Source organism: Bactrocera dorsalis, chromosome 2 (assembly GCF_023373825.1).
Source record: "Bactrocera dorsalis isolate Fly_Bdor chromosome 2, ASM2337382v1, whole genome shotgun sequence".
In the NCBI taxonomy this organism is placed as follows: domain Eukaryota; kingdom Metazoa; phylum Arthropoda; class Insecta; order Diptera; family Tephritidae; genus Bactrocera; species Bactrocera dorsalis.
The window spans coordinates 23,693,146-23,717,723 of NC_064304.1; the positions used below are offsets into that span (position 1 = coordinate 23,693,146).

The 24,578-nt window shown below is 38.9% G+C and overlaps 1 protein-coding gene across 8 annotated transcripts in view; it reads right to left on the minus strand.

The window, feature by feature from the left end:
- The window catches only part of LOC105231102 (band 4.1-like protein 4), a 224,591-nt gene that overhangs the window by 51,992 nt on the left and 148,021 nt on the right, over window positions 1-24,578 (minus strand). For 4 of the 8 annotated variants that reach the window (XM_049450537.1, XM_049450536.1, XM_049450542.1 and 1 more), the window contains 9 exons: window positions 23,539-23,747; window positions 18,159-18,311; window positions 15,328-15,500; window positions 8,712-8,990; window positions 4,191-4,637; window positions 3,478-3,861; window positions 3,090-3,371; window positions 2,478-2,522; window positions 734-847 (listed from right to left, as the gene is read on the minus strand). In XM_049450537.1, the coding sequence (XP_049306494.1) occupies window positions 734-847; window positions 2,478-2,522; window positions 3,090-3,371; window positions 3,478-3,861; window positions 4,191-4,637; window positions 8,712-8,990; window positions 15,328-15,500; window positions 18,159-18,311; window positions 23,539-23,747 (2,086 nt within the window). The remainder of the gene's footprint in view (window positions 1-733; window positions 848-2,477; window positions 2,523-3,089; window positions 3,372-3,477; window positions 3,862-4,190; window positions 4,638-8,711; window positions 8,991-15,327; window positions 15,501-18,158; window positions 18,312-23,538; window positions 23,748-24,578) is intronic. The other 4 variants (XM_049450540.1, XM_049450543.1, XM_049450538.1 and 1 more) reach the window with 3 other exon arrangements.

A 24,578-nucleotide genomic window follows, 5' to 3' on the forward strand; every position in this document is an offset into this window, starting at 1 on the left:
GACTTCGGATGCAACGAACTTCAGACATGCACTGATCGCCTTTCAAAGTGGAGCCATTAACACCTTCACCGACTCCCTCTCAATGAATGGCGTACTTGGAGTCAAACCAAAACCCATTGTAGACGAAAAGCTCGAGTTCTCGCGAGAAACGAGAGTGACCCTTGCGCTACTTCGTTCTGGATATTGTAACAGTTTAAGCTCCTACTTATCCAGAATAGATCCTGACATATCAAATAAATGGCCAGCGTGCAATGAGTCCTAACCACCTTTTTGCATGCCCTACTAACCCTACTCATATGGCATCCTTCTCCCTTTGGTTCGACAGCACATTTCCTGGGCCTATTGTTGGATGACGTCGATCTAATCCTTACCATCCTAATGAGGATTATGTACCCGTTATAACAACAAAAATAACAGGATATCATTAAATTCGTGTAAATTTAAGCTTCGTGAGCCAACCGAATCAAAATAAAAGTTTTGGTTGGATTGGTGCATCTTTTTTTTCGGTTCGTGCGAAGTTTGATCTCCATATGTCAGGAAGTGTGTGTTTGGTAACTGTTTGCTTACGAAGCGAAGAGTTCGTCTGAGATTTATATATTGGACCAATGCACTCATGGCGGGTTTTCAGAAGTACATTTTTAGTTTCGAAATTTTAGTTTCGAAAAAAGAGAAAGTGCTTCCTACTCCAACTTTTCTAGATGGTCTTTCTTATAGTTTTGTTTATACTATTTACCTTACTAAGCCGCTATTCCGTTCACATTCTCTTGACGATATTGTGCTGGCAGAGCGTATAGATCCATTTCGGCCACTCGTATTATCAGTCACATTCGAACTTTGGAAATACAATCTGTGAAGAAGGTAATGTGTGGAATTTTATTGAAATCAAATTAGGTAGAAAATAACAAATAACATTGAACTACATATACGAGTAGACAAGAGGCATAACTTTGCTTAACGACTTATTAAGTTAAAGGTGTTTTTAAAACAAGAAAACAATGGAACTTAAAGTCCCTCACCTAACGACATCTAAGCGCGCACTACTCGTAAGTTGTAAGCTACTAACACTATGCTTTCTATGCCACGATAATTAAGATATGTAGGTTTAGTAGCCTCTGTACGAATATAGTAAATAAGCTCCAGTCATATAATAAATAGCAAGATATTCGTTAATTTTCACGTAAAATAAAACTTCTATGTCTGTTCTGGTCCTATCTTGGGCAACGATTGAAATTTAATCCGATTTATTTGTTTATCTTTACACTAACGTAAAGTGTACTAGAGAAGTCATAGGATTAAATTACAGTAAACTGTGGGTTGCACTTTAAATTTTGAATTTTGGACACCCTAAAATTTCTATTTGGAAACTCATAACTTTTTCGTAGAGTTTGATATTTTTGATATCATAGATGCTCAGACCGTTTTGACATACGAGCGCTATTTGCGTTGTTTACTGTAACTTCATATATTCATCCCAGCAGAAAAATTGAACTAGATCGCGAACATTTTCGCCCGTATTTTTTAAAACTTTCGATATGGATAAACTCAGCACCAGTGCAACGATGAACTTGAGTCAATTTTAATCGATGAAACTGCGTCAAGGACAAGGTTTTATGGATGGTATTGTGAATTCAATCGAAAGCGTAGATGAGTCCAAAACGAATTTCGTTGAAGTCGCCCGAAATCAGTTGCTGTTCTGTAAACTATGATATTTATGCTGTGCGCAAACTGATAATGCAAGCTCGTCATGTGACTTATCGTGAGATTGAGACAACTGCAGACATGCTTGAGATTAGCATACAATCAGTATGAACATTTAATTGTTAAAAGAAATTGTTTACGTGGGATCTCATACAATTTGGCAATCGCCCTAAAAAAGGGTCGTGTCGACTGATCTAGAGAAATGTTAAAAAACGCGTCTATGATATCGTGCAGGTGGTGAATCGTGGATTTATATTTATGAACACAAAAGTAAGCAGCAGTCGAGTGTTTCGATATCCAACAAAACTGGTTCGCGCTTGAATCATTTCCCAAGCAACTGGTTGCCTACTTTTTCTTTGAAAAAACTGGACCTTTCGCAACTGTACCACTAGAACAACGCAGGACAGTATATTCTGAATGGTACATAACTATTTTTCTGGAAGTTGTTTTTAAAAAAATTAGGAGCAATAACCACCGGAGACGGGATCACTCTTCATCAGTGAATATATTTAGAGCCCTCAATAAAGTGAACAATTAATTATTTGCGGCAACCTTATTCTGGAACATAATTATTTCAATCTGAAGAACAGTAATTTTAAGCAAGAAACCTAATATCTCTAAAATACACTAACACAATCAATATTGGTTTGCACTTAAAATTATTATTCCTACATCTTCATACACTATATTTAATGCTATACATTTTATTTGTTATGAAATTGTTATACAAAAATTTAAATTTTCTTAAAATTAAACACAATTTTCATTGAACAGCTCACCTGATACGATCATTGTTGAGATTTGGTTGACCGGATTCACATTTTCTAAGGAAATTAATTTATTAAAATCAGCACTAAGTAGGAAAGTATTAACCCTAACCTAACCTAAGAGCTAACCTAAACTAAATTCGTTGAGGTTAATGTATTTCTAGAAACCTAATTTTTAATTGAAGTAGTTCCTTATTTAATTTTTCCGTGATTGAATAGTTCGCAGTTGAATAGTTGAACAGTTAGCTATCTGTTAGCTATCAGTTAATTGCCAGTTATGTACTAGTTAATCAACTTTAAAATTCGCAAAGGAAGAAGCTGCTGTTTTTGAAAGCGACACTAGAAAAATTTTCATAATTCAAGCGCAAATTTAGCTTCATCAATAAATGTCTGTCTGAACTTAGCTTTTTCATACACTCTAAGCAACGAGAATTCTAGACGCTTCAGGGATCTAACTGATAGATTATAACTGAAACTGAAGATAATAACTACAATTTGTACTAATTGTAATGAAATTTAAAAATATTATTCAAAATGGTTCCAACATACTACGCAATTTCGGATTTTCTAAGTCTAAGGTGGTCTAGATTCTGTATTGCATAATTTTATTTTCATGAAACTTACCCTCTAATGCGATCCACCCGATTTTTGCCTTGTCCGCTCGTTGAACCGCTACCGTTTGTTATCGTATTACCCGAACCAGTGCTCTTGCCACCCACGCTACCCTTGCTGCCGCTCTTGTGGATCTTCATATTCATTGTGGAACGTTTCGAATTTGTCTCCACCACCGTGTAGGGTATTTCGCGTAGCTGATCCTCAGTCATGCCAGCGGTATCGACTAGACCGAATTGCAAATGTTTCGCTAGTTCACTAGACCAAATGCGATTGCGCGAATCGGAGGGAGATCTGACGAATGATGGATTAAAATAACAAAAGAATAGAAAGAATGTAAAAAATATATACTTGTCTACATATTTATACTAGTTTCCCACTGTATGCGCTCAATACTCACTTGTTCTTGCGATGTCGCCGTGATTTGTGATGCGAATGCGTATCCGAATGACTATCGTTGCTGTGCATGCTGCGCGCCACCACACTACTCTTCGAGACGGACGCCTGCTGTACGGAACTTTGACCCATACTAGCCTCTGCCTGACGGCGTTGCACTTCGCGCCACTGTAATGTGGAATCGATTAACTCCGCCGAACCGCTGCGCACCGATGACGAACGGTGGCCCGAATAACTGCGACCGCGCGTGCTCTCATGCTCCGAACCGGCAGAGTCGCGACGGTGACGCGAACGACGACGCTTGCGATGATGCGAACGACCTGAACGGCCAGATCCACGCGATAATTCACTCTCATTATCGGAGGTACGCCGATGGCGATGCTTATGTCTGCCCATGGAAAGTGCAAAAGTAAGAGAGAGAGAAGACAAAAAGAAAAAAACAACATGGAATTTAAAATATACCAGCAAGATCAAGGGTTAGCCATATAATTGAACGCAAAGTCAATATTGCGCCAAATTATTGGTTATCAAAAACATATTTCAACTAAGCAGTCGACGGTAATACGATCGTACGTGCGATCAACTGCGATACAAAGCGATCGCCTAGAGCGATTTGCTCACGCCAAATGCGGTTGCGGCGCGCGCAATGGATTTTTAAAGTGCTTGCGCTTCAATTCACTACCTGCTTCATGCGCTTATTGTTATTGTTGTACTCACCTGCGCGTCGAACGTGAATCGTTTGATGAATGACTTTCCACCGAACTCGAACGATAGCGCTGCTGATGTGCCGATGTCGAGGATGAAGATACATGATCGCGATGCGCTGAACGCGACGAATGCCGATGCTGCGACGAACCGCCGGACTGGTGGTGATGGTGTTGGTGTTGATGGTGATGATGCGAGCCGCTACCACCACCGCCGCCACCGCCTGCGATCGCCGAACGCACCGAGCGCGGACTTGAAGGATTATTGCCGAATAGTGAACGCTGTTGGGAACGTGGCCATGGTGCGCTGCGCGTGCTGCGCGGTGAATCAGGTGTTTGCAAATTACTGTTGCAAACGCTGCCACCGCCGTTGTTGCCCAGCTGGGATTGCTGATGATACGGACGTATGCCGAGGCTCGTTGGTATGCTGTACGTGGAGCGGTAGGGACTCTCGTAGTTGCTGTGCCGTAAAGAAATAGTACGTAAGTATTAATATAAAAACAACAAAACTATTTTTTATATATTCAAGTATTTATTTGGAGATATTTCTACAAAATACTCGCATGATTTATAGAGACCTTCGCAAGCTTGTGATTGAGGTGTAAAATAAATTGTTTCATATTAAAGACTTGCGCGCGTATAAGCCACCGAGCTTGTGCCGCTCAATGGCAGTGCTTTCATTGCTGTTGTGCGTTGTAGTTGTGCGTAGCGCGTCTCTTAAGCGCGCATATCTTGTTCGCGTCTGTGCGCTGCTACGGCTGATTACACACGTCACGCAGATACTTGATGCGCACGTGAGTGGGCGTGAGCTTGTGCAACGACTCACATGTGCGCGCTCACCTGCGGTCATGTTGTGCAATAAATATTGATTTGTATGTTTTGCTTGGATTTCGCATAATTTGGTTGATTAAGCAGCGCATTGCAATCGCCACGCTCGGACAAATTGAGTAATTGGAAGCGCTGGAAGCGTGTCATGTGTCAGAACAGCATGGTTGGTGGATTGATGAAAGCGCAGGCGATAGAGAGTTTCTTTATTTAGAATCGATTTGTACGCAGAGTACTGGTCACTCAATATGCTTTCGGATTGGAGTCGAAGATGCTACTTGCTGTGGTAATAAGGATTCTTAGTGGAAATTGTTCTATAAGCCTTCATGCGGTAAGGCTAATATCTTGGCAGACAAAACTTATAAAAGTTATATGAAGGCGGGTAAGATGGAGACATCTAGGCACTTTCTCCTTTATTGTCCAGCCTTTGCAAGACTGATGATGAAATATATCGTCAGTTTTACTTTCGGCGAACTGGGGAACTTAGCAGAAACTGTCAAGCCGTCTCAAAAAATTTTAAGTGGTTCTAAGTCCTTTGTCCACTAGCGAGGGCCTTCCGATTTATAATATACTTGAACATAAACCACGTTCAGCAAGCTTCGTTAAACCAAATATCATACACCTGGTGGATAGAAGTTAAAACAAATTGAAAGTGATTACAGCAAACCCTTTAAGCATGACTATTATCGACTTCGTATCAGATGTCACACCACGCAAGTTCAGGCAAGAAGTAGACGTCACTATTCGTTATCAATAATTATGGTCTATCATATTTTAACCTATACATTTTTCTGAACAAAGTCTTTGTCGGAATGTTCTTAAGTTTCTACGCTTAATTTCGATTTTAATTCTGGGTTTTAAAATATATCTCAATAATGATATCTTACAACTTTCGAAACGCCCCCGAACAACGCATTTGTTGTGAACTCATACAGAGGACCATGTTGGATAAACTAAACTCAAATTTATTAATTATTAAATTTATTAAAGACCGTCTATATACGGATAATGTAAAAATCACCCTCCGTTCGAACGCCATACGATTAAATAGGGAGAAGATTTTAGCCAAAAGTCAACTGAGGTTTACAATTGACCTGTGTGTCTAGGAAGAGATCTTTTAGAATTAAATGATGTTATAAAAACTCTTCGGAATATCTTTTTAGATTTCAGTTTTTATAGCGAATGGTAAAAATCTCAGGCTGGTAAATCGACTCAAGTGATCCAAACACCTTCTTGTTCTTTACTGGCGTAGACACCGCTTTTGCGTGTGTAGCCAGGTCCTTCTCCACCTGATCTCTCCAACGGAGAGAAGGTCTTCCTCATCCTCTAATTCCAACGGCGACTACTGAATCGACCACCTTCAAAGATGGAGTGTTCTCTTACATCTAATTTCGTCCTATATCTCTAACAACTACGGTACTCTCAGTTTCCAATGCGTAAAGCAGCAAGAATCTGCCGCAAAACTTTAATCTCGGACACTAATAAGGCCGACTCATCAGATGATGTCATTATCCATGCCTTGGCATCATATAGCAGGACGGGAATGATGAGGGATTTGTAGAGTTTGGTATTTGTTCGATGGGAGAGTACTTTACTTTTCAATTGGATACTCAGTCCAAAGGTAGTACCTATCAGTAAGAGTGATTCTACGTTGGACTCCAAACTGGTAGAGGCTTTTTAACTAAGGAGGCTGTGTATGAGAGCATCTTCGACAAGTACTACAACAACACACTTTACAATGATTTACACATATTTTACCTGGTCAATGACTGTCATTTCGGCGGTCTAAGCTTATTTGAATAAGTAGCAAGGATGCTCTGAAGTTCGATATTTTTTCTATAAAAATATTTTGGATAGTAATATACAACAAGTGAAAGGGATCCAGTTAAGGTTGTACTATATAAAGATATAAGCTAAGATAAGATAAATGGACAAAGATTGCACCGCGATCTTAGATCTATTGTGCCCTCTGCTAAATCACAAAAGCTCACCTAGCCATAGTATATTGATAAAATGCAACATACTATAAGGTGTTAGTGCGGCAATGTGATGTATTCGGAAAAATGGGTTTGGAAACATGGATCTCAGAGCCTTTATTCCGCGTCTGCGGACTGCCATGCAGACAATTAGCAGGTGTTCTGGAGTTTCAGGCTTCCTGTCGCAGAACCGACAAGTTGCACAAAAAGTTAGTTACATGTTTTATAAAGTAAATGTTTCTTCAGCTTGCAGTGGCCAGTGTAGAATGGGACAGGTATTCAGACTGTCCCTCGGGAGGTTGATAAAGATATAGCCTATCATATCATAAATTATATTTAAGATCAGAATCAATATAGAAGCAAAGTCGTATAATTTATGGGGTTAGTTGTAACATTTTTAAGCTTTCAGAATTCAGTGTGGAACTACATATTTCAAAAACTCTCGGGAAGGAGATCTGTCTTCGTGCATTCGGGCGCGACGGAGGCCTCGCGTGAGCTCAACAAACGTTGGTGAGCAATCAGACTTTGTGGAGTTACGAAAGCAATCTGGCTCAGAGTGTCCAGGTGAGATTATCCGTGGTAGCAGAAGGAATCATACTATTTACCTTACCTAACCAAAGCTAGGTCTACTGGCCAGAATACCCTTAATAGACCTTGAGAATAAAAAAATAGTATAAAATATGCACTTTAATGCTGATTTGTTGAAAAAAATAATTTGTTTTGTGTAAAAGTATTCGAAAATGCTTACGCAGCAGGAAGAACGCAATTTTTTCGCACCCTCTGTATCTAAGCTATAGTTCATATTACTTAAAAACGGTACATTTCCATTAGAAAAAACGCAATTTGGTCTGTGATAAATCACCGCACTAAACAATAGTTTGCAATGTCTAGACGAAACAATTGTCTTTAATTGAATTTGAATGGATTTGCGGCACGATCGCGGGGTTGAGGTGCGACCACTCGAAGTGTCAGCGCACAGTTTGAAAAAAGCAACAACATTTATCAACGCAATCTTTGTTTCCTTAGCCTGAAACGCTTGTATATCAAACACAATATTTTTTGGCAAAAACACATGTGTGTTGCCCCTTGTTATTGCTTCACCATTGCGCAAACATATTGAAAGTCAAGAAGTGCACTTGATTTCTTCGCTAATGAAAAGGCAAAATATCGAGTGGAAAAAGCGACGAAGGAAAATCTCGATAGCCAAATGAAAATGAAAGGAAGGAGAAACCATAGCGCGCGTGTGAGAGCGCTGAAACGATTGGGTGCGACTGCATGACAAATGTACTACCGTTATTTGGCAGCAAAAGCCACATGCTTAGCATAAGCAACGCTGTATTCTTTGAAGCACCGAACGCGCTGCCAAAAAAGCGCAAAATCAAAAGCGAAATAAATCAAAAGATTGTTAACAATGTTGTTGCTTGGTGGTTAGAACGTCAGCGAGTCAGCGTGAAGGCAAAGGAAATGAGGCATTAGATGATATATGAGTGTGTGTGTGTGTGTGTGTGGCAGGTCAAGGCTTGAGTGCACATCCGCCGGAAATCAGCAAAAGTGTATGCAATGATTCAATAAAAAATCGAAAGCACAAAAAGTCGATTGGAAATAAATAACTTTGGCGCTGAAAGGGCTAAATAACACAAAATCTCTTCTATACATGACATACATGAAATAAATGCGCGTGTGTGTGTGTGTGCAAATGAATTTCGAGTGCTCTGTGCATAGGGTAAACTTACTTGGGCATCATGTGGGCCGCTTGCAAGCCCGCGCCAACACCGCCGCCGCCGCCGCCGTTCTGGTAGACACCGCTGTCAGTGACGCTGCTGCCTATGCCGCCGTTGCTGTGACCGCCGCCCGTTTTGCCTTTCAGGGTGTTGCTGGCGCTTCTACTGCCGTGCAGAAAATCATCAATCACGCGTCTTGGCTGGCGCTTCGAGGGGACACGTGTGAATGCCGGCTGTATGCGACCCAGCGAGAGTGCATCCTTGGCCGAGGGCTGCTTCTCCGTGCGACTGCTGTGTGCGTGGTGGACAAATGATGAGTTGGCAAGTTGGTTGGTTGATTGGTTGTTGGTTTGGGCGAGTGGTGGTTGTTTTTGTTGGTCGTAAAGTAAAACAAATCAATCCATATTTGTTACGGGTTAGGTTGTTTGGCAAATGCGGGAGATGTGATGATGTTGGTTGGAGTACATAGAAAAGAACGAAAAGAAAAAATTATACATTTGGGTGAACAATGCGGTGAACAAAAAACAAAAAACACAAACTATAAACGAAATGAAATAACAATTCAAAGCAAACATTCTGCATACACATGATTGTTGTACTTGAGGTTGTTCTAGCAACTATACACAATTCTTTGCGACGCAACGCAAACGTAATAAAGCCAAGTATTGGAAAAAAATCCACATGGCAATAAAGCGACGTAAATGCCTGGCAGCGCTGCGCGCTCGTAAAAACTTTGACGCAAGCCAAGAGGCGTGCACCGCCTAGCCCCTTGTCTGTTGTACGCCGTTGCCGCGCCTGTGGCCGCAGACAAATGAGTTGCACCCGAGAGCTAACCTTGTCGTGACGAATGTCGTAAAAAACCACAAACAATCAGCGAAAACAAGCTGCCACATGCCTTGGAAAAGTGCGAAAGGAATGCGCTTCTTGGCGCGCTGCCACGCAGCCAGTCATTTGTCTTCCAGCCAAGCGCATGTAGACGAAGAGTTGTGGCTAAAATCGGCATAGAAAACTGCTAAGGGGCTTAGGAGACGTATTCATCATGCGAACTCGCATACACACAGTTCTGCATAAAAGAAGCGGCTACCACTTCAATAATAAATATATTCGCAATAATATTTGATGAATTTTTCGACGCAGAGATTTAGAAGTTACTTGCTCTGTATTATTTTTAGAATACATTTTTACCGCAAAAACACAGAAAATTCAAATCTAAAGGTGAATGTTTATTATTATTCGAAAGAACATTTTTTGGCTTTTATTTCTTGAAGATTATCTTTCAAATGTTGGCTGTGGCTACCTCTCAGATGGTCCATGTGTTGAGTTCGATTTTCGATGACTCGTTCAAGCATTTTGACTAGTAACTGGCGAATGACACGCGTGATGTTTTTCTCCAAGGCTTGAATCGAAGCGGGATTGTTCGAATAGGCTTTAGACTTTATATACCTCCACAGGAAAAAGTCTAACATGAAATCTATTCGCCGAAGTGTTCTAACAATAAATCCATTGACTTATGCAGTATGTGGGTAGTGGCGCCATCTGAAATCTTGAAAGCATATGTCGCCGAGATCGCTAGCTTCAATTTTAGACATCAAAAAGTCGGTTACCATGGGGCGCTAACGGTCGCCATTGATAGCTATGCCCTCACCGGCATCATTTTTGAATATATAAGGACCGATGATTCCACCGGCCCATAAACCACAACAAACCGTTGTTTTTTTTTCTGAAAGAAACGGCAGCTCTTGAGACTCTTCAGGATCATCTTAATGCCAAACGCGGCAATTGTGCTTGTTTACATACCATTTGAGCCAGAAATGAGCCTCATCGCTGAACAAAATTTGGCTCGAAAACATCGGATCTTCTTGGAACTTTTCAAGAGGCCATAGAGCTAAGTGCCCCTCAAGTATTTAAGTCTTGACCTCCCAACCGCAGGACAGTCGAGAAGGAAGTGCTAAGTTGTTTCGCGGTCTGGTAAGATTCCTAGTCTTACAGCATGGACGCCAATGGCCTGTAAAAATCCCACAACTAAAGAGAGAGAAAAAGGTCAGTAAACCTCCCGCGATCAATCTTGGGCTATGAGGTTTTTGCGACATAAGGCCCAGCTCCCGCAAAGCATAGATATCTAGTACTAGAACACAAGAGGATACGGGAGCATCGACCCGCTCCCATTCTACTGATAGCGGTTCTAGGTTGCCTTTCCTTGCTAGCTCATTAGCTTTACAATTTCCTGCGACTCCGCTGTGGCCTAGCACCAATATCAGTCTTATGGCAAGGACACTCGATGATATTGATAGCGAGGTTAGGCACTCCTCGACCAACTCTGAACGCACTGTAAATGAGTTCAAGGCACTAAAGTACAATATTCTGAATAAATTTAAGAGACTTACATGGAAAGTTATAAAGAGTCTAATCAACCCAGTATTTGATGAGAAAAAATTTGTTTTTTGAGGGACGAAATTCTGGAGAAGCTTCAACTTCTGTTATGAGTTTTGTAAAGTGTAAGGTATCTCTTCAACGCGAAACTTTACTGTCAGACAATATTTCAATTGATGCCATGGACATTTTCTTGATACCAAATTGTACTCCATTACTATTGTATTTAAAGCCTTCGCTTACACGGCCTCACATTTTTATCTTTAGTTGGAAGCCATTGTGTGCCCGCAGCCCTTCATCCTTCTTTTTCGCTGTAGCATTTTATTACTGGCGATCGCAATTTCCTTACGATTTGTTTTTACTGTTTCCAAGTTTAATTACACACACATATGCATACACAAAAATATGCTGCCGCATGTGTGCTCACCTTTCTGTTGGCCAAATGTAAAACCATAAAGTTCCATGCGTTGCAGGGCTATGGCGAACGAATTTATTACGCGCCTCTACTCAAGTTTCAACAACAGTTCCAGCAATGGGCTAGGCTCTCAAGTGGCACAAATGTGCTCATATACATACACACATATAACGGGTGATTTTTTTGAGGTTAGGATTTTCATGCATTAGTATTTGACAGATCACGTGGGATTTCAGACATGGTGTCAAAGAGAAAGATGCTCAGTATGCTTTGACATTTCATCATGAATAGACTTACTAACGAGCAACGCTTGCAAATCATTGAATTTTATTACCAAAATCAGTGTTCGGTTCGAAATGTGTTTCGCGCGCGTGTTTTGTTCAGCGATGAGGCTCATTTCTGGTTGAATGGCTACGTAAATAAGCAAAATTGCCGCATTTGGGGTGAAGAGCAACCAGAAGCCGTTCAAGAACTGCCCATGCATCCCGAAAAATGCACTGTTTGTGTGGTTTGTACGCTGGTGGAATCATTGGACCGTATTTTTTCAAAGATGCTGTTGGACGCAACGTTACGGTGAATGGCGATCGCTATCGTTCGATGCTAACAAACTTTATGTTGCCAAAAATGGAAGAACTGAACTTGGTTGACATGTGGTTTCAACAAGATGGCGCTACATGCCACACAGCTCGCGATTCTATGGTCATTTTGAGGGAAAACTTCGGACAACAATTCATCTCAAGAAATGGACCCGTAAGTTGGCCACCAAGATCATGCGATTTAACGCCTTTAGACTATTTTTTGTGGGGCTACGTCAAGTCTAAAGTCTACAGAAATAAGCCAGCAACTATTCCAGCTTTGGAAGACAACATTTCCGAAGAAATTCGGGCTATTCCGGCCGAAATGCTCGAAAAAGTTGCCCAAAATTGGACTTTCCGAATGGACCACCTAAGACGCAGCCGCGGTCAACATTTAAATGAAATTATCTTCAATAAGTAAATGTCATGAACCAATCTAACGTTTCAAATAAAGAACCGATGAGATTTTGCAAATTTTATGCGTTTTTTTTTAAAAAAAAGTTATCAAGCTCTTAAAAAATCACCCTATACATATGTGCGTGTGTTTAAAACAGTTTTATGGGACTTTTCACAATTAGACGGCAGAGGAAACTACATTTGGCAACATTTGCCACACAGATGGGCGAAATAAATTTGCACGTTTGTGTATGTGAATGTTTGTATGTATGTATACATAATACAAATTATATATGTGCATATGTATGTATACTTCTATATTATGTGAAGAAATTCGCCAGCATTTGCTTAGTTTTGCGTAGTGAAGGTCATTAATGAAGACCGTCTTCAGACGAATGACCACTCCGTATGCGTACTCTCGCCGCAGATGAGCTAAGATTTTTTTAATGACCCCACAGATGAAGGCGATGATGTATGTTTGTGCATGCGTGTTTATTTGTGCATCAAATGTGTAGACATGGTGTTGAAAATTGGCTCATTTGCTGAAAATTTAATGATTTCAAATGTGTGTCCGCCCTTAACGACTTGGGTTTGCGGACTGAAGACAGCGCGACTAGAAGAATGTACATAACTTTTATATGTGCATGTATGTGTGTATTTATACGTTGGTAATAAAACTTACTTATTTCTGCGAGCCTTACAAGACCAAAAACCATCAAATTAAATTAGTTGATGAGATTCTTCTAGGAGGCTGCTTGTTCAGATAGTAAATTATTTGAAAAGTTGTCTGCTTTTGTAGCATTTTGATTGAAACTCTTCAAGTGCGCGCACTAGTCTTAGTTGCTTGATGCATTAGTACATTTAATTAGCTCGTTAGGAAATTTCAAAAAATTCATTTATCAAAAAAAATCATTTCAAAACATTTTCGAAATCTTGGCATTAAAGTTTTGAAATTTCAATAATATACGAAATGTTTTTAAATAAGAAAAAATGTTAACTTCAGCTGCACCGAAGCTAATATACCCTTCAGAGGTGCATTTCTTTTAGTAACTATGTGTTCAGTTTGTATGGCAGTTATATGCTCGGAGATTATATTATGACCATAAGCAGTAATCCATGTCAAATTTGGTGAAGATACCACGTCAAATGCCAAAGATTTCCATACAAGCATTTGATTCCGATCATTCAGTTTGTATGGCAGCTACATGCTATTTTAACGGATCTGAACAATTTCTTCGAATATTACCTTGTTGCCTTAGAAAATAATCAATACCAAATTTCGTGAATATTTTTTGTCAAATGCAAAAGTTTTCCATGCCAGCACAAGATTCCGAAACAAAAAATTGTATCTCAAAAATCTGTGCAAAATTTCATGAAAATCGGTTAAGCAGCTTTCGAAAACTTTCGGAAACCAAAACACAGTTTCAAGAAAAAACCCGTGTGGCACAAAGCACTTAGCCTAGCACGAGGGCTCAATTCTCAAGGCTGTATTTCCGAAACTATTACTCGGATCAAATTGAAAATTAAGGACAATATTCAAGAGGTGTTGTGGAATTTAATAAGATAATGAAAAAAAAAAATTCGATTATTTGAAACCCGTAAACTCAGGTAACCCCTTAAGAAGCGTTTCGATGCTTGAAAGACCAAAGTGAAAAGGTTCTACTTTGAAGGCGACAACATTAATCTAGACGAATGAATAACATTTCTTCAAAAAACGAAAATTCCCGTTATCAGAAGTATCTGTATAACCGATGATCTTTTTTTGTGTGTTGGTGACAGATCACTCGGCAGCTCTCATGTTATTTTTGTTCAGTATTGTTTGACATTTCATCATGGAAGGCCTTACATTTACAAATCGTTCAACTCTATTAAAGGATAGAAGCCGCTCAACCTTTCCAAGCGAGACCGTTCCGCTCTATGGTTCTAAGTTCTAAGAAGATCCGATGTTTTAGAGCCAAATTTTGTTAAGCGATGAGGTCCATTTCTGGCCAATGGATTTGTAAACCAGTAAAACTGGCGCATTTGGGACGAAGAGCTACCTGAGGAGATTCAAGGGCTGCCATTTCTTCCAGAAAGAGAAGAGTTTGGTGTAGTTTATGGGTCGGCAACATCGGCCCTCCTCAAAAATGATGCCAGTGGGAACGCAACCGTCAATGTGGACCATTATTGTGCCATGAAAAGCGATTATTTGATGCCTGAAACTGAAATTCAACAGGGGAACACTTCGCTGAGTAGATAATTTCACGTTTTAGGCCGGTCGATTGACCACCAAGATCGTGCGATATCACACCGTTAAATTAATTTTTTTCTGTGGGGATATGTAAAGTCTAAAGTCCATGCGAACAATCCTGGTTTCAAGCCTTGGAGCAAAACATCACGCCTGTCATTCGCCAGTTATCAGTCGAAATGCTCGAACGAGCTATCGAAAATTGGACTCAACGGATGGACCATCTGAGACGTAGCCGCGGCCAACAATGGAAAGAGATAATGCCAAAAATATAAATGGCAAAGTATATTCTTTAGAATCATAATTAACATTTTCCATTAAATTTGAAATTTCTGAGTTTTTTTTTTTAATAAATTCGTAAACCTCGGATTATGTATGTATATTTTTTTTATTATGTAAAACCAGCTACGGTTATCGAAATCTTTTAAATGATTTTATATTTCTAAAGCTCGCCATTTTTACGAATTTTCTTTCGCTTTTCATACACAAGTATATAGAATCAGTTTATCCTCATTATCTCATATTTCATATACACACAGGCAACATGTAATTTCCGCCCACTTACCTTGTCTACAAACAAACATTTTTTCACGGCCACCTTTACCTTTGCTCCAACCATCAATCAATCATTCCGTTATCACTCACCTGTAGCGTAAACGCGAACCGAGTTGAAATAAATCCGAATTATTCGATTGCGAATTCGGCAACGGCGCGATGCGCACCATGCGAAAGAAGGCGTGATGCTCCACACAGCAGCGCCACAAATGCTTGCAAGCTGTTTTTCGCGGCGTCTCAAAGCCATAGGTGCTGAGCTCGTTCTGTATGAGGTGGGAGAAATGTGGAGAGAAAAAGTATTAACAACATAATTTTTTGAATTATTTTTGTTTTTGTTGTTTTTTTTTGAGGCATTGTGGTATTTGAAAATTAGGAATGTGTATGTGATTTTGATATTATAAGTTATATATTAATATCACGTATAAAAGTACTTATCAATGTAAATTTAGAAAATAATTTGTTGCGTATTTATGTACAAACCAACTTTCCATATTGCCTAAACGATTTCATTAATGAAAAAAAAAAATAGTTTTAGTAGGACTGCCGAATATTCTAAGAAACTGTACACTTCACTGGATTCAGAAAAAAAGTTTGATTTTCATGCCTGAGGCAATATTCTTAATACGTCTGACGTGGTCGTCATCTAACCAGGGTTCTCTCATCCGTGTCTGTTTTGTACTTTTATTCCGGGGTGTACGTTTTTTGTCTACCTTGAAGATACTTGATACTTGGCCACCCACAAGTGAATGTCGTGAATGCACAACACATTCTGAAATTGTTCCGTTTATATAACCACATATTTAAAATACGAGAAAAAGCTATACCTACAATACATATGTACATTAGTCGGAGAGGATTTCATTTTTTCTTTGGCAAAACTGATTAGACGTCACTCAGTCATATAATAGACCTAAGCTGTCTTCTTAATCCTAAGAAGTAGGACTTTTAATATTATTTAAATAACCTGAAAACCGATTGTTCGAATATCCGGTTTGTAACTGTTCGTATGAACATTAACCGATTAATACTATTTAAATAGTCGTTATGTGTCTACGGCAATGTATGCTGCGACTATTCGAATAGTTGTGCGGTATTTGAATAAATGAAAATTGTTTCAAATCCTAGTAGACTTTGGATTTTGCCTCCTATACTTCAAAGTTTTTATAAACTTATATACATAGAAAGAAATTTGTTGAAGTTGAACGTTTTATATTCGAATAGTCGACAACGAAAGGTTAACCGAATAGTCTAAAAGGAGCATTTAGTCGAATAATCGACAACTTACGACTATCCGAATACTGCAAACCGAATATTATTATCGAATAATGTCCTGTCCAGCAAATCCAGGTATTCGGTTAGTCGAACACAAAAGCTCTACTATGAAGTATACCTAATACCGTGATACAGAGAAGTATGAAGATTTTTGATTCGTACATCCACAAGAATACCTTGACGGCGTCAGTGTTTAGTCGGACAATAGCGACTTTACTAGTTGAAGACACGATAACCTAGGAAAACTTCGCTCCCAAGCAAAACAAGTTCATAAAAAGACTGTCATTCACAAAACGACACAGAAAATAAAAAAATTGAACTTCTACAAACAAGGAGTGAGCGATATAATGCTATAAGGATACAGTTCTTTTTTAGAAGTTGTTTCGTTAGTCTGGATAAAATAACGAATGTCTGTTCCAGACCACGTTAATACTCGTATACTGGAGAAAGTTATGATACCATATCTCTGAGAAAAAATTACTTGCAACAATAGTTCATGAAGGATAATGACTACGATCATGCAACGAAACTTGTTAAGAAATGCTTCTAGCTTCAAAAGAACTAATGTGATAGTTACGTATCCAATCTCTTTTGCCTACATCCGATAAATCACTTTTGAGGCATATTAAACAAAAAATTGGTGGCTTTTAAAAACTTTTGTGATAACAAAACACGAGCCAATAGATGAGAAATATTATTTCAGCACTTTTTGAAATTTTGAAAAACAACGGATGCAACGAGCTTATTTCTATTATATTTCTCAACACTTTATGTGCAAACTTGCGGGTTAAACTGTCAATTATATCACCTACTTCGAGTAACAAAAATATTAAGCATTAGCTCTCGCGATATCCACTTATAATACAGTATAGTGTGAATATATAGCACTAATAACAGAATTCTTTATGCCCTAACAACTTTCAAGTCCTTCACAGCATTCACATGAATACTTTAACTCAATAAATTCACCACATTGCAGTGCGTGTGTGTGAGTGTGTGTAGGAATGCATTACTGCCTTTGTGTCGTCAGACAGGCAAGCTTTTCTTCAACTTTTTCGCAGCGCTTCCAAATAAATGGCTTTGCCAACAAGAAATCCCATTCAACAAATATTTCGCAAGTGCTTTTGCTTACAAGAAGGCGACAAAGTCAAGCGAAACCTCAAGTTGTGTGCTGCCGCCGACGTAAGGTTGTGTGTGTGAGTGTATTTGATTTCGGTATAGCTGTAGGTGTATGTGGTGATCCGCTGTTTAGCTGTCGTTGTTTGTGTGTGTGCTTTACGCAGCCTTCGAACGCACCTTCAGTGTAAACAGTGCGAGCACTTGAGGCTTTCAGCGCATTATGTTGAGCGTAAAATGCCTTGACACTTCAGCAAAGACGGCGACGCATTTAATATGGTGTTTATACAGCACCAGCACCAGTTTGTATGTGTATATGTATGTGTGCATAGAGCAAAAGTAAATAATGTTGTTTCTTAAAGAAAAATGTAAGTTCTCGCAAAGAAAGCGCGTCAAACAGCGCTGAGTGCTTGGTCGAGTGTCGCAAAGGAATTGAATTTATAAGTGCTACTACTTTAAGTAAGTTATGTATATGTGTGTGTGTGTATGCATGCAAATAGTTATGAATAGTGCGCGAACGCTGGCGTATTTACATTTTTATCGCTTATCCGCAGCATGAAATAGCGTCCTTTGTAGTAAACTTTGGCAATGCGCGGCCAATAGTAATGAGCCACTGTCGTCTTGTTGCGCAGCACCACAATGCCACTTGGCGTCAGGCCCAGAAAGTACTCGACGCTGTCCTCACCCTGCGGAAAGAAAAGAGACAGAGAGAGAGATGATGCTGTTAAGTAGTTGAATAATAAGATAGCTCAAAATAAGTGTAAAATTTACAATGCCATAACAACATCGACAGCAGATTATTTGAATGATAAAACTACTTTAGAACAACAACAAAAATTAAATTAAAAAAATGAAATAAAAAAGTAAAAATTACGAAAAAAATTACTTTGGTTGCACCGAAACATATACCCTTGACAAAATATAAATAATTCCTGACATGAAATTGATTTTCAACGTTCAGTTTGTATGGCAGCTATATGCTATAGTGCCTCGATCAGAACAATTTTTGAGGAGATTGCGCCATAGCATTCGGGAATAATCCATGCCAAATTTCATGAAGATATCGCGTAAAATAAAAAAGTTCCCCATACAAGCATTTCATTCCGAACGTTCAGTTTGTATGACAGCTATATGCTATAATGCCTCGATCGGAACAATTTCTTCAGAGCTTTTAGCTTCATCTTAACCAATTATCCATACCTGATTTCAAGAAGATATCTTGTCAAATAAAAAAGTTTCCCTTACAAGGGCTTATTTTCGATCATTCAATTTGTATGACAGCTATATGCTATAGTAGTCCGATATTAACAATTCCGAAAAATAAGTAGCTTCTTGAGTAGAAAAGAACATGTGCAAAGTTTCAGCTCAATATCTAAGAAACTGAGCGACCAGTTCGCGTATATTCAGGCTGGCAGGCACTGAGTGCTACAAATTTCTTGTCAAACTTTATATACCCGGTGCAGGGTATACAAATAATAATGATATAAAAAAAATAATAAAAACAAGAAATTTACACAAATGAGTGCATCCCGTGAAATATGTAAAGCAAAGCAACAACTACAACAAACAAAAAGCTCATCGCCACGCTGAAAAGTTTTGCCTCCATAACGCCCGAGCGTGCCAAGTTTTGTAAAGAGGTTATTAAAATTCAATAAAGTTATTAGCCATGTCGTGCACGCTCCGTCTTCTGCAGCTTCTACTTGCTACACGCTATTAGCCGGGTCAGCAGCGTGCGGGGTGGTGCCTACAACCTGCTGACGGTCATTATCAGTAAATTTTACGTCAAAGTTTTTCTGCGAGTTTATACATAATTCTCTTTTCATGTTGCCTCTTTGTTGTACAGTTTGACCTTTCAGCTGCTAGCTCGAGATGAGTGCCACAGCCTCTGTTGCCTCAACTGCCAAGTAGATATGTTTGCCGGTGATAATTTCACGTGAATTTACTTCGAAATTCCTTTTGGCACTTTCTGCTTATTTGAGAACGGTTTGGGTTCGGTTTACTTTTGTTTTTTATAAATCTGTTGTTGCACGGATACGTTTTTGGGTACAAGTTTATTTCTGGGTTAGCAAGTAAGGACTTTTTTCATTTGTTCACTTGACCAGTAAAAGACTTGTTAAAGAGTTTAACAGTAAATTGTTTCCGTGATAATAATAATTTTCTATGTAACTTTTCATTAACTTTTTCGGTCTTCTAGACAACTATGGTAACTTTCACCCAGAGGTGGTCACCATCAAAATAGCAGTGGATTAGAACTCCGCCGTGCAGCTTCCATCAATGAGATGAGCACTCTATAAAATCACAAAACAGTAATACCAGCTTTGAGCCAGCCAAGTTTAAACGACATTATCAATTACATCAAGCTACTTTATCGTAAGACTTGTATGAGTGTCGAACACATATCGAAATAGTTCGGAGCTGTAGAGTCGATAAGTAGGTCAAAAAAGGAGCTCACGTTCCAAAAATCGGAGCTCCGCTGACCTTCTGCGATCTGACGTTAGACCAGAGAACGTAAAATATTATTAACAAATATATTTTTATTATTTTAGTTCCTCTGGTTAGACGACGGAGCTTCGGCTGAGCCAGCCAACAGCCAGCACTTGTGTGGTTGCCATATCATTCAGGCCCAGAGTATGTAGTATAACGGGAGGAATCAATTGAACTACTTGCTCTCAGCAAGGCTATAGAGCTTTTAATCAGACAATGTCCAATAGTTGTATGCACAACGTCCGGTGTGTTTAACGTAGGTACCTGCTGACGACTGCCTTACTCCACGGCGCTCAAAAGCACAGCGGATCAAATCAATGCGAATGTACAGGTATATTGGGTTAAGAAAAAATAGAAATACTTGCTCTGGACGGCATTTCTTAAGGCTGCTTCGCGGAAGGATTACTTCCTTCCGTCTTTCCTCGACTATCCAGTAAGATTCAGTTTGAGACATATCGGGCGTAATACCATCAGGGAATGGGGTTTTTTTTAGTTAAAATCGGCTAAATTGACAACAAAATCGAACGAAAGGCTAGTAACAGAAAACTTGGTACGTTGTTCGGATTTTGAAGTGGATGCATCAAAATCTTCCAACCAAGTTTCCGGAACTTAAGGAGAGTCACTATTGATGAGTGTGGCCTGTTGTTGCCATTCAAAAGAAATACGCTAGAAATTATATATGGAATTTTACCTGCGAGATGGTGTAACTGAGCTTTAATGGAATCGGTATCAAAATTGGACTACGGGCGTGGCGCCGTCCAGTTTTTGGTGAAAACACATATCCCGGGATCCACCCAACTGATTTCAACCAAATATATTTATTTTATGTTACAGTGTTGAACGAAATCGGATTGCAGCCCCGCCTACTTCCTATATACCAAAATTTTAAATTCCATCTGTTTCTTTTCCTTGTGAGGATACAATTATCGGGATACATTTTTTAAAGTATACACATTATCGCCAAAAAATTATCGAAATCTAACAAAAACTGTTGCAGCCTCCAGCATTTTACCAAAAATATCGGTCAATATGCGAGAAGAGTAATTGAAATTTGGAGAGAACCCATTCCTGATAATAGCATCTCTATGTATCAAAAATAGTTCGAATCGGGTCATTACTTCCCTGACCCTCCATATACCTAATAAAACGCTTTTCGAACTTCCGTGTGACTTTATACCGAATATCGGTTAGTTTTCTTAACAAAATTGATAGAACATGTTTTTGTTTTTTATAACGGTGTATATTTGTGCTTAAAATTAATCAAATCAGGTGAAAACACGATCTAGACTCCATACTACTAACAAGCCTTATGTACTACTTGAAAGTACTTTCCTGGCTTCAATCCTTGCAGTTACAAGAATATGAAATCTTCAGTTATACCCGAACTGAGCTCTTCCTTATTTGTTTTATTTAAATTGAACATTACTTTTTCTTGGCTTTTCGAACATAAACTGGTTTCTACAGACTCTTTTTTTATCAAAAACTCCGTCAATATCAAGCTTAATGTCAAAGCTACACCACAAAACTCTTCCAAACCACTAAAGGGCAACTGCGAACTGCCAACGTAAGAAACCAGTGCTCATAAACCACACGGTCATGTGGTTGATACGAGTTAATAAATTTCCATTTGAGAAATGTATTTAAGTTAAAAGAAGATTATGGACGCCATAAAAATTTCATTCGCTTATTTATTAAAACACTAAAATAATAAAATTCGATGGCAATACGGCGATAACGGCATGCTAATATCGGAAAAGGGCGGCCAGAGAGCGAAAGTCGAAAACTGACAAAGTGACAACAGTAAGGAGGAGAGCGGGGATATGGGGTGCGCGCCAATTAGGGTTCATACAATGTTGTGCGGACGTTTCGAGTTCGAAACGCTGTGGCTGTGCCGGTCGCGGCGCTTTTGGCTATAACTCGCTTGTAGAGCAACCGAAATAACCAATAAAAATGTGAACACACACACAAGCAGACGCATTGTTTGTATACATGCCAGTAGCAGTATGGTTTCATTCGCTCGCGAACAGGCGCGCGAACGTCTGAAGGTGATTTATTTCGTCGTGATATCAAAAATGCCATAAAAAATGTAAATGAAGCGAAAATTTACGCAGCAACATAAAAACGCAAACTAAAAGGACAATGTAAAAATGCCAAATGTGTATGTGTGTGTATGTGATTATAGTGCAAACATTGTTGCTGTAGCTTTCATGTGACCCACGCTTCACTTGCTGCCGGCTAAGTGTATAATGACCGAGAATGAAATTGGTGTGGAAGCGGCGAGCAAGGATAATAAAATAACGGAAGGAAACAAGTCGAATTGGTCAAGGAGGCCGGCTGCGATGGCGACAATGAGTGCCAAAATAGTGACAAATGACTGAGTGTCGAAATGAATGAGCGTATGAATGAATGAATGAAACGAATGTATAAATTAATGGCTAGCCATATGGCGGCTGAAGGCTTTGACTTATCTCAGAGTGTGCTCGGAGGGGTAGGAATTAAATATTGTGAGTGTTGCCCCTTGTTTTATTATGTGATATTTATGTTTGAGCCACCGTTAGTGATAAAAGTGAGATGTGAAATGAGAGAATTCGGTGGTTTGTTGGGGTGGGGTTGAGTAGATTTATACCAGTTTTTCAGTAATTGGTCAAAATTGTGGCTTTTCAGCAAAAGTGAATATTGGGCCAAAATGTAGGCAACTTTGAATCTACAGAGGGGCTGAGTTATTAGGACTGTGCAGTGGGGACCTTGCACGTCATCGCAGCTGGGGATTCAATAGACATTAGAGCCCTCAATAGCAATAGTTTTAATAATTCTATTTGAACTCTGTCCGATTGGGATACAGAAGCGAAGATTGAAGTTACATAAACTGTGTGGAAGAGGTTGAGATAGAATTATCTCAATATCTCCTTTATGAATGTCCCGTTTTTACCAAATCAAAACTAAATTACTTTAGATTTAACGGCTTTAGTAAACTAAGTACTGGAGGAAGCAAATACCAGAGCAGATTCAAGATTATATTCGAGACTTTTTTTTTGTTTTTAATTTTCAGAATTGGTATTTTGTACCTCTTACAATATTTAAGTACATATGGCTGTCTAATATTCTACTCAAAACTATTTTTATGTCCAGCCTTTAAATAATCTCCCCAGGTCAGCTTTAATTCCATACACCGAATGACAACTTTCGAATTTATCTCCCAAAATTTGGCTGCCTTTGCCTCTGCAACTGTAAACGTTTACGCCCGATTTGTACCTGTTTCGCAATTTTCCTTTGTGCTTTGATCTCTCCACAGATAATCAATAACATAAAACATCAAACTACAACATCAAAGCAACGTTTTCCTAAACCCGCTTATTAAGCGATTTCACCTTGTTGTTTTTGTTTTATTTTTCCCGCTTTTCTATTCAATTAGCATTTCCATTTACTTACCAGCACCGGATGCAAATCCACGCCATACATATCGTGCCATTTAACTTTGTCTAAATAATTTAGCTCCGCTGTCGCCGGTGACATGCCCATTAATTGCTGATGAAGTTCGGCGACACGTGTTTCCAGTTCGCTGCTCTGATTCGGCAGTAAACGAAACTCGGACACATAACCTTTGGAGTGACGCCGCTGATCGTAATCCCCCAATTCGGCTGCAACAAAATGAGAGGGAAATTAAAAGCGTTGTTAATGGGGTTAAATAATTCTGAAGAGGGGCATAGTCAAAGGGAATCAATTTAGATATAAATAAGAATATTACTTTAAGTAATATATACTTATTATATATTGTATAATGTTTGGGAAAAATAATTTTCCAAATACAACCAAAATTATCTGTACCTTCTCAGCAATGACTTAAAAAAAAGGCTAAAGTCATAAGCATTTTTTTTTATCAACATACTACTATGAATAGTAAGACTTTATTTATAATTTTAAAATTCTTAATTTATTCTTCAAAATCTATGGCGTTGCTCTCCAAGTAATCTCTCTCGGCCAACGATATTTCCAATCCTCGAAACATTTGCTAAAGTCAATTTCAGGGATAGTCTTCAAATCAAGTTGTCAGTTTGGCCGGTCAGAAGGAATTGTAGAGATTGGCACAGTATATGATGATGGTTTAAGTAAATCATCAGAAGACTAAAGTTGAGTACATAGCAGACTGGTATGATAAACCCAAATTGGAAATTGGTCGACAAATCGAAAATGGAAATTATATTGTCGAACTCAGATCTAGTCGAGCTCTTTTAAGTTGAGATACATAAGCGAATATTTTAATTTTTCGTTTCTTCGTGGTGAGTTGGCGAAGTGACACATTTTTTTTTGAAAGTAGAAAGTTAGAAGATTGAAAATTCGTCTAAAACATAATGAAACATTTAAGGATCTCCTGTTTGATATATCTTTTAAGCCAAAGTGTAAGTCACAAGCATAAAGAATAATAACTACAGCGAATATGAGACATGAGTTAGAAAATCTAGTTTCCACTC